The sequence below is a fragment of the Narcine bancroftii genome, chromosome 6 (assembly GCF_036971445.1).
Source record: "Narcine bancroftii isolate sNarBan1 chromosome 6, sNarBan1.hap1, whole genome shotgun sequence".
Classification (NCBI taxonomy): Eukaryota; Metazoa; Chordata; class Chondrichthyes; order Torpediniformes; family Narcinidae; genus Narcine; species Narcine bancroftii.
The window spans coordinates 206488659-206500143 of record NC_091474.1 but is presented as its reverse complement, the minus strand read 5'-3'; the positions used below and the strand labels follow the sequence as shown (position 1 = coordinate 206500143).

Genomic DNA, 11485 nt, shown 5'->3' with positions numbered 1-11485 from the left:
GAACTGTTAGCTCAAAAAATAGATATAATGGAAAATTTCTTCTTTCTTTGGCTTGGCTTCGCGGACGAAGATTTATGGAGGGGGTAAAAAGTCCACGTCAGCTGCAGGCTCGTTTGTGGCTGACAAGTCCGATGCGGGACAGGCAGACACGATTGCAGCGGTTGCAAGGGAAAATTGGTTGGTTGGGGTTGGGTGTTGGGTTTTTCCTCCTTTGCCTTTTGTCAGTGAGGTGGGCTCTGCGGTCTTCTTCAAAGGAGGTTGCTGCCCGCCAAACTGTGAGGCGCCAAGATGCACGGTTTGAGGCGTTATCAGCCCACTGGCGATGGTCAATGTGGCAGGCACCAAGAGATTTCTTGAGGCAGTCCTTGTACCTTTTCTTTGGTGCACCTCTGTCACGGTGGCCAGTGGAGAGCTCGCCATATAACACGATCTTGGGAAGGCGATGGTCCTCCATTCTGGAGACGTGACCCATCCAGCGCAGCTGGATCTTCAGCAGCGTGGACTCGATGCTGTCGACCTCTGCCATCTCGAGTACTTCGACGTTAGGGGTGTAAGCGCTCCAATGGATGTTGAGGATGGAGCGGAGACAACGCTGGTGGAAGCGTTCTAGGAGCCGTAGGTGGTGCCGGTAGAGGACCCATGATTCGGAGCCGAACAGGAGTGTGGGTATGACAACGGCTCTGTATACGCTTATCTTTGTGAGGTTTTTCAGTTGGTTGTTTTTCCAGACTCTTTTGTGTAGTCTTCCAAAGGCGCTATTTGCCTTGGCAAGTCTGTTATCTATCTCATTGTCGATCCTTGCATCTGATGAAATGGTGCTACCTAGATAGGTAAACTGGTTGACCGTTTTGAGTTTTGTGTGCCCGATGGAGATGTGGGGGGGCTGGTAGTCATGGTGGGGAGCTGGCTGATGGAGGACCTCAGTTTTCTTCAGGCTGACTTCCAGGCCAAACATTTTGGCAGTTTCTGCAAAGCAGGACGTCAAGCGCTAAAGAGCTGGCTCTGAATGGGCAACTAAAGCGGCATCATCTGCAAAGAGTAGTTCACGGACAAGTTTCTCTTGTGTCTTGGTGTGAGCTTGCAGGCGCCTCAGATTGAAGAGACTGCCATCCGTGCGGTACCGGATGTAAACAGCGTCTTCATTGTTGGGGTCTTTCATGGCTTGGTTCAGCATCATGCTGAAGAAGATTATAACAGAAGAAATAACATAAAGATAGTGGGCCTTAAGGAAGATGAAGAAGGCAAGAATATGAGGGAGTTTATAAAAGATTGGACCCCTAAGACCCTAGGATGTCCAGAACTACAGCAAGAAATGGAAATAGAAAGGGCACATAGAGCATTGGCCTCTAAACCACAACCACAACAAAAACCAAGATCTATTGTAGTAAAATTCCTAAGATATACTACAAGAGAAAAGGTACTGGAGAAGACAATGGAAAAAGTAAGAGAGGGCAACAAACCACTGGAGTATAAAGGGCAAAAAATCTTCATTTATCCAGATACAAGTTTTGAACTCCTAAAGAAGAGAAAGGAGTTCAATACAGCAAAGGCGATTTTATGGAAGAAAGGGTATAAATGTATACTAAAGCATCCAGCGGTATTGAAAATATTTATTCCAGGACAACAAAACAGACTATTCTCGGATCCAGAAGAAGCACGAAAATTTGCAGAACAATTACAAAAATAGACTGAGGGATGAAGACGGGTAATGAGAGTAAAAATGATCACGATTGATATGTAAGAGGGTAAAGAGGTATAAGAGTGAATAGATACAATGTGCATACGTGAATGTATCTGTACTTAGAGGAAAATATAGATAGTATAGACAAGAATTAATAAGGGAAGGTAATGGAATAAAGTGAATAAGGAGGGAATTAAAAGAGTGACCTTTGTTACATATGAAAAGTGAAATCTTTTCTGGGGGGGGTTGGGTGGGGGGGAATAGCAGTCACTGCAAAATCAGTTGACGCTTGCGAGTGGATTCGCAAACCCAAATGGAGAGGGGAGATGTGGTTGTCCGACAAGGGATAAAGGACAACTCAGGAGGGGAAGGGGAGATTGGGGATAAAGAAGATATAAATAGGAGAATAAGGAAAATGTTTGATGTTGTAGGAATGTTGTCTTATAAAGAGTTGAAAATAAGAAAACAGAAATGGAAAAGGAGGAAAGGTAATGATGGAAAAACGGAAAGAGAAGATAAACAAAGTATAAAATGGCTACGCTGAACTATATGACTTTAAATATTAATGGAATACATAACCAAATTAAAAGGAAGAAACTACTAAATTTACTGAAAAAGGAAAAAATTGATATAGCATTTGTCCAAGAAACACACTTAACTGAATTGGAGCACAAGAAATTAAAGAGAGATTGGGTAGGACATGTAACAGCAGCATCGTATAATTCAAAAGCAAGAGGAGTGGCTATATTAATTAGTAAAAATGTGCCATTTAAAATAGAAGAGGAAATAATAGATCCAGCAGGGAGATATGTTATGATAAAATGTCAGATATATTCGGAGTTTTGGAATCTACTTAATGTATATTCACCTAACGAAGAAGATCAAAAGTTTATGCAAGATATCTTTTTGAAGGTAGCTAATACGCAAGGGAACATACTAATAGGAGGGGATTTCAACCTGACTTTGGATTCAAATATGGATAAAACGGGGAAAAAAATTAACAGAAAGAACAAAGTAACTAAATTTATAATTAAATCAATGCAAGAAATGAAACTTTTGGATATATGGAGGAAACAAAACCCAAAAGAAAAGGAATACTCATACTACTCGGCTAGACATAAAACATACTCAAGAATAGACCTATTTTTGTTATCAGCTAGTATGCAGGATAGAGTAAGAAAAACAGAATATAAAGCGAGAATACTATCGGACCATTCACCCTTAATATTGACAGTAAAGCTAGAGGACATCCCTCCAAGAATGTATAGATGGAGATTAAACCCCATGCTACTTAAAAGACAGGATTTTAGAGAATTTATTGAAAAACAATTAAAAATGTATTTTGAAGTAAATACGGAATCAGTGGAAGATAAGTTTATACTATGGGATGCAATGAAAGCATTCATTAGAGGGCAAATAATAAGTTATGTAACCAAGATGAAGAAGGACTATAATCAGGAAACAGAGCAGTTGGAAAGGGAAATAGTAAACATAGAAAAAAAATTAGCAATGAAGGAAGATACAACTGAAAGAAGAGAATTGGCGGATAAAAAAATAAAATATGAAACATTACAAACATATAAGGTAGAGAAGAATATAATGAAGACAAAACAGAAATATTATGAACTAGGTGAAAAAACGCACAAAATCCTAGCATGGCACCTTAAGACAGAGCAAACTAAGAAAATGGTATTGGCAACAAGGAAAAAAGACAAACAAATTACATATAATCCAAAAGAAATTAAGGAAAACTTTAGAGAATTCTATGAACAATTATACCGAACTGAAAACGAAGGGAAAGAAGGGAAAATAGATGAATTTTTGACTAAAATTGAACTACCAAAACTACAAATAGAGGAACAAAATAAATTAACAGAACCATTTGGAACAGTAGAAATACAAGAGATAATAAAAAAATTACCAAATAATAAGACACCAGGAGAGGATGGATTTCCAATAGAATTCTACAAAACATTTAAAGACTTATTAATTCCGCCCCTCCTGGATGTAATCAACCAGATTGATGAAACACAAAGCTTACCAGATTCATGTTTTCTTCTTTGGCTTGGCTTCGCGGACGAAGATTTATGGAGGGGGTAAAAAGTCCACGTCAGCTGCAGGCTCGTTTGTGGCTGACAAGTCCGATGCGGGACAGGCAGACACGGTTGCAGCGGTTGCAGGGGAAAATTGGTTGGTTGGGGTTGGGTGTTGGGTTTTTCCTCCTTTGCCTTTTGTCAGTGAGGTGGGCTCTGCGGTCTTCTTCAAAGGAGGTTGTTGCCCGCCAAACTGTGAGGCGCCAAGATGCACGGTTTGAGGCGTTATCAGCCCACTGGCGGTGGTCAATGTGGCAGGCACCAAGAGATTTCTTTAGGCAGTCCTTGTACCTTTTCTTTGGTGCACCTCTGTCACGGTAGCCAGTGGAGAGCTCGCCATATAACACGATCTTGGGAAGGCGATGGTCCTCCATTCTGGAGACGTGACCCATCCAGCGCAGCTGGATCTTCAGCAGCGTGGACTCGATGCTGTCGACCTCTGCCATCTCGAGTACTTCGACGTTAGGGATGAAAGCGCTCCAATGGATGTTGAGGATGGAGCGGAGACAACGCTGGTGGAAGCGTTCTAGGAGCCGTAGGTGGTGCCGGTAGAGGACCCATGATTCGGAGCCGAACAGGAGTGTGGGTATGACAACGGCTCTGTATACGCTTATCTTTGTGAGGTTTTTCAGTTGGTTGTTTTTCCAGACTCTTTTGTGTAGTCTTCCAAAGGCGCTATTTGCCTTGGCGAGTCTGTTGTCTTTCTCATTGATTCATGTAAAACAGCAATAATTACAGTAATACTAAAACAAGGGAAAGATCCACTCTCACCAGCGTCATATAGACCAATATCTTTGCTAAACACAGATTATAAGATAATAGCTAAACCATTAGCAGATTAGCAGAACAGGTACCGAAAATGGTAAATTTAGACCAAACTGGATTTATCAAAAAAAGACGCACAACAGACAATATTTGTAAATTTATTAACTTAATTCATGCAGTAGAAGGAAATAAAGCACCTGCAGTAGCAGTTGCTTTAGACGCAGAGAAGGCCTTCGACAGAGTAGAATGGAATTATTTGTTCAAAGTATTGCAAAAATTCAGTTTACCGGAGAAGTATATTAATTGGATTAAAGCATTATATAAGGGACCGTTAGCAAAAGTGACAGTAAATGGACATGTATCAAAGCAATTTAACTTAAGCAGGTCAACGCGGCAGGGATGCCCACTATCACCTTTATTGTTTGCGCTAGCTATAGAACCACTAGCAGAATTGATAAGAATAGATAATAATATAAAAGGAATAAAAATAAAAGACAGGGAATATAAAATCAGTCTATTTGCGGATGATGTTATAGTGTACTTAACAGAACCAGAACTATCAATAAAAGAATTATATAAGAAATTGAAGGAATATGGAGAAGTGTCGGGTTACAAGATAAACGTAAATAAAAGTGAAGCAATGCCTATGAATAATGCGGATTTCTCAAAATTTAAGAAGGAATCTCCATTTAGATGGCAAATGCAGGCAATAAGATACCTAGGTGTACAAATAAACAAAAATCTAGGCCAATTATATAAACTCAATTATAATCCACTAATGAAAAAATTACAGGACGATTTAGAGCATTGGAAAGATCTACCACTAACACTGATAGGAAGGATAAACTGTATTAAAATGAACATTTTTCCAAGGATATTATACTTATTTCAGGCATTGCCAATACAACTGACAGAAAAATTCTTTAAAGAGTTAAAGAAAATAATAAGGAAATTTTTATGGAGAGGGGGGAAACCGAGGATCGCACTAGATAAATTAACAGAATGGTATAAACAAGGAGGCTTACAATTGCCAAACTTTAAAAATTATTATAGAGCCGCACAATTAAGATACCTATCAGATTTTTATCAAACAAGGGAAAAACCAGACTGGACGAGATTAGAATTAGATAAAATAGGGGAAAAGATACCTGAACACATATTATATAAATGGGATGAAAAATTGGTACAACATAGAACTTCTCCAGTATTACATCATCTCCTCAATATTTGGAAGAAGATTCATGTAGAAAGAAATAAAACAAATTATCAATTACCAAAACTAATATTGACGCAAAATAAGCTACTCCCTTTTACAATAGATAACCTTTCCTTTAGAGAATGGGAAAAAAAAGGGATTAAAAGAATAGAAAATTGTTTTTCAGGAAGTAGATTCTTATCCTTTGAACAAATGAGAGATAAGAACAATATAACTGGAGATACAGCGCTGGCATATTACCAACTGAGATCCTACTTGAAGGATAAATTAGGAAGCAATTTGAGTTTACCAGAGGGAAGTAACCTTGAATATGTGATTACAGATACAATGTTAATCAAAAGATTTATAACAAATATGTATATTAAACTGCAAGAAAAGGAGAATGAGGAAACAAATGGTAAAACTAAACAAAAATGGGAACAAGATTTAAATATAAAGATAAAAAAGGAAACATGGGAGAAATTATGTTCTGGAACGATGAGAAAAACAATAAATACGAGGCTACGTATGATACAATATAATTGGTTACACAGACTATACATTACACCTCAAAAGTTAAATAAATGGGACCCAACAGTATCTGATAGATGTTTTCGATGTAAAAAAGAAATGGGAACAACAATTCATGCAATCTGGACATGTGAGAGAGTAGAAAAATTTTGGGAAGATTTCAATCAGATATTAAATAAAATAACAGAAAACAATATACCAAAGAATCCAGAGATCTTTCTCCTAAGTAACATAAAAAACAAAGAATTTGGAATTGATTTGGAGGATGCACAAAAAAGATTTGTTAAGATAGCCCTAGCCGTAGCAAAAAAAATGTATTATGTCAACCTGGAAATTGGAAGATAATTTGAAAATACAACAATGGTATATAGAAATGAATAAATGTATTCCATTAGAAAAAATAACATATAGTTTAAGAAATAATATTGAAATATTCGAACAAATATGGGAGCCTTACATTAAATACAATAGCGAAAACCTACCGGGGACAAACATTACCTAAGTTGATGGAAGGAGAAGGAAAGAAAAGAATGGACTCAGTAGAATTTCTGGTGTAATTTTGTAGAATGACAACATTGTCTGACTGGCTTAATGCAACCTAGATTGTATACCTAAAATGGATGAGAGGGGGGTGGCTTGGGAGGAGGGGGGGGTGGCTTGGGAGGAGGGAGGGGTGGGGGGGCGGGAAGAAAAAGTCACTGTACATGTGTGAAAAAGAAAAAGTGTATATCATGGCTAATGTGATTTATGGTGTGAAAAATAAAAAAAAAAGATTGACTTTAATAAACTTGTGCACCCTGTCAATGTTGTCTGACCCGACTGTTTCCAGCACTTTGCTTTTGCATTCCATTGGGACCTGTGGATCATTTATTTGACAGGCTGTCTTTCATTTTCAAATTATTCTGTCTGATCCTGTTCTACTCTTTATTTTTCAGGGAGGATGATCGGTTAATTTTATTGGATTGTCAGCAGAAAGGAGCAAATGATGAAACTTTTAGTTACATATCTAGAAAGTTGGACCGATCCCCACACCAGGTAAACTTGGCACCAATGACATCAAATGGATTTAAAGCAATACGGTATGGGTAACTGTTGAACATGGATGTTTCTGATTTGTGGAGAAATTGACTTGCAGGCAATCTCAGGACTGAGCCCTAGTGTAACCTTATCATTGGTCTAGGGCTAATAATATATACTTTTTGGAATAATATTTTTAGATTGATTTTCACGCAGTACAAAAAAAACTTCTGGTCAAGTTTGCACACTTTTATGAAATAATTTGCTTTTTGAGTCCTCCTTTCAGAGGTCATTTTTCTTCTCAGTCAATCCTTTGCTTTGAAGGTGACTTCCATTCCAATTCTGCTGATGAAGCCAGTGTAGACCTACAAATCTGCAAAAGGTGGGGCAGGAGGAACTTGACTGGGCAAGTTGCTCATATAATTTATCATGAACTTCCTGAAGTTAAGTAAAGTTAAATAAATTAGTTTGTAGTGGTTAATAGTGGGATGTGTTACCATTTGCCTCTAGTAGATCATGAGATGAATTCTGATGCGAAGAGATTCGGATGTTCTCATTTTGTGTTCAAAAACATTATCTTTGATTTTAATGAGAACATGGTCATAGAGCTGGAAGGTATCTATTGCTCTCTAGCTGACTAGGTTTTCATGAAGAATCGCTGTCACAGCCATATTTTGTTCCTCTTGATCAGTCTTCGCCAAAATGTTGTTGCATGTGGTTTTCAGCTCCTCATTAAGATCTTCCAGTTTGCCCCTTAAACAGTTTCATACAATCCAAGAGTCCTTGCTCTCAACAATTCTCCCTCGGAGCCGACTCTACTTCTCTGCAATGATTTGCCATCTTCGGACCTTTCATTTCTCTGCTTGAGCTCTGGGACCTGCTCATTTACATGAGCTACATTCATGCTCTGCCTGATCCACTACTTCAATCAACAGTATTTCCAGTTTCTTGCATCTATCAAGGAGAAGAAGCCCCCCACCCCCCCCCCCCTCCCATCTCCAATCCTACAACACAACCAGGGTCCATGATACCACAATGAACCTGGGTTGTCCTGACTCTAGCCATATGTCTGGGGTCTATGAATCCATGCTAAACCCAGGCCGTCCCTATACCTCCCCTGGGGCCAATCAAATACTACTGCTCTATTTGATTTTTATATCTTAGTGTAACTGAAAATTAAGCCCAACGAGGTCTAATTTAGAGGAATGTGCATTAAACTCTCCATCTAAAATGTATTTTGCTGCAAATGCTGATTTTTTTTTAAACTAAAAAGACTTGGAACTTCAAAATATACCTATATTTTCTGCCTTTACTTCAGAATTTCAACTTTGACAGATTTTGCTTTCAAGTTGATGAACGTTTTATTCTTTGAATCAGTCGATTCTGGGTTGAAACCCTATTCTAGACTTGAAACTATAGTTCAGTATTAAGGGAGTTTTATGCAATCAAATTTGCCTTGAAAATAACCTTGAACCAATGCTAGATCAGGGAGATTCCAAGGATTTTGAACAAAAACATCTTTTAATGAGCATAATCGTGAGTTTCAAAACATAACTGAGCAATTAAACTCACTATAAAGTTATCTGTAATAAGTGTTGCCATGTACAAAATGCTTCATTCATTCTGTCACATAGCATTTTTGCTAACCTTGGCTTTGTGGCAGAACTTTTACCTTGAAGATTTGGGCTTCTGCAGACATTTTGGTTCAAGATTTTGGGAGTGTTGCTTCACTGGAGATGTTGGATGCAAGAACACAAATAGAAGCAGCACTAACCCATCTAGTCTATTGATGTAGAACAGATCATCCTGGATGTGGCCTGCTACCCAGAATTGTGGCCCTCAGTACCCCCTACCTGGGCTAATGTATTCCAGGCCAACCAAGCTAATCTTCTATTTAAGAGGTATGCATTGAGATAGAATGGTCTCAGTAATTCAACTGGCCATTAAGCATTGAATCCCCTTGCCCCACATTGGAGTATCCTGACAGAATTTTCCTGATTGCTTCTGTTCAAATAGATACAAATTTTCAAAGAAAATAGTAAACAAAAAATTAAAATGACCATAAATTTGAACAAAATGAATATATTCTGAATAAAGTAAAATAAGTATTCTCCTTGCATGTTTTCTTCCTTCGTCTGTCAGCAGCCCATCAAAGGAATGGGGTTGCTGCTCATATACTGGCCAGCTCTCAAGTTGAGGGACCAGATAAAGAACATCCTCCCTCTAACCCCAGCACATTGTGCTTTGCTGTTGGGCTCCCTGGGAAATCCTGCGGACAAGTGGGAATTCTGAAATGTGAGCCAGTCTCTGAGTTCAGTGTCCAACTTGAATAGGTGGAAGTTGCAGTTAAGCTGAGATACTTACAGAGAGTTGGTACTTCACCACTGGTGAAGGGAAGTTTGATCCAGGCTGCTGAACTGAAACTCTGTCCTCTTAGAAAATTGTAAATGATGCCTTTCACGCCTGATGCCCAGTCTAATATTAATTCATTAACCATGACATTCTGTCTTGTGAACAATTTTACAGGAAATGTTGGAAAATTAAGTCAGTGTGACAGAAAATACAATTCAATTTTATTTTTGTTCCAGGTATCAGAAAGATTCCATTGTTTAATGAAATTATTCAAAAGGACAGAAAATAAGAATAACTGACAATATGTGCATCTGAGATTTCTATTTGTTTTTCTGAAACTATCCGGACAGTTGTGGAGAAGTTCCAAGCACAGAGATTAATGACAAACAACTGAAACAAAGAATATTCCCATGGTGGGAGCTGTCCATTTTTTTAATACCCCAGCAATTGCATTTCTTAAAGATCAGTTCATGTACACCAAACTTGATGCAAGTAGCCTTTTATACCTGCTCCTTCCAGTAAACACGGTTTTCTGTGAATTTATTATTGAGAATTTTGCAATATACAATGAAACAAATTTTAAATGTGATTTTTTTTTTACCCCCCTCAGAATGATGGAAGTGAGTTGCTGTAACAGTGTGCAGTTTTGCACATTTATCTGCATTACCGACAAGCTAAACTGATCTCAATGTATTCACTGAGGTGCACTGTCAGAGTGTACAGGTAGTCTGTAAAGTATAAAATGTATAATTGTACATCTGTTAATAGTTTATTTTTTATATGACTATCTTTGAAAGCGTTTGGATCTTTTAGAATTAGCTTGTATTCACGCCTGCTTTCGTAGAATTGGTTTAAAAAAAACTGTAAATTTGTTAATATTTTGCAACGATTTTGAAATTTACATTATGTATGTTTCAAACTGTGAAGATTATTTATTTTTTACTAAGTTTCCATGTAAGGAGTAAAAGCTTTAATTTCTATTTCTTTTGTATCATGTCCACAATGTTTTGTAATGCGAACATGATGCAAATAGTAAATTTTTTTTGCCTTGCTTGGATTCATTGCTTAATTATGGTCTCCATATATCATTGTTTTTTTTGTTTTTTTATCTCTTTTGGACAAGTATAAGTTTCACTTTTCTTCTGGAGTGATTCAATTAGATTGAGGACTGGAAAGTTAAGCTGCTGAGTGCTCCTGATAAAAATTACTGCCCAAAATAATAACCATTTGTTTCGATTGTCATTATTACAGCTGCAAATTGAGTCATACAATTGGAAATTCAAAATCTTACAGAAGTGAATAATATACAACTTAAAATTTTAGGAACACTACACAGGTATCACCTAAACAAAAAAGGGAGTAGGGAAGGAATTATAAATGTTCTAGGATCAGTCCCTGCATCAGAAAGGAGAGGGAAAAGACTGAGATAGATGGACTATGCAGGAGTGAAGGTTGATGGGCAGATTGAGCCAAATATATGATGTGATCTGCTTTATGGACTTGGGAATGCCACTGTTTAAAATGGATTTGGGCAAAAGACCAGTAATTGTCGACCAGTTAGCTTAATGTCTGTAGTCAGGAAAATGCTTGAAGCTATCATGAACCATGGAACACTACAGCACAGATACAAACCCTTCTCATCTGTGTTGAAGTATTATTCTGCCTAGTCCCACTGACCTTCATGTACCTTATCTAAATTTTTCTTAAATGTCAAAATTGAGCTTGCATTTACCAATTCAGCTGCGAGCTTATTCCATCCTCCCACCACTCTGTGTGAATATGTTCTTCATAAATATTCCCTATAAATTTTTCCCCTTTCACCCTTAACCCAGGTCCTCTAGCCTGCTTGTG

General features: G+C 37.8%; 1 protein-coding gene across 5 annotated transcripts in view; it reads left to right on the top strand.

Moving 5' to 3' along the window:
* The window catches only part of casp8ap2 (caspase 8 associated protein 2), a 44785-nt gene extending 33928 nt beyond the window's left edge, over positions 1-10857 (top strand). For 2 of the 5 annotated variants that reach the window (XM_069887321.1, XM_069887318.1), the window contains exons 9-10: positions 7201-7344; positions 9871-10857. In XM_069887321.1, the coding sequence (XP_069743422.1) occupies positions 7201-7344; positions 9871-9895 (169 nt within the window). In that variant the 3' untranslated portion in view covers positions 9896-10857. The remainder of the gene's footprint in view (positions 1-7200; positions 7345-9870) is intronic. The other 3 variants (XR_011340702.1, XM_069887322.1, XM_069887320.1) reach the window with 3 other exon arrangements.
* The last annotated feature ends 628 nt before the right edge of the window (positions 10858-11485 follow it).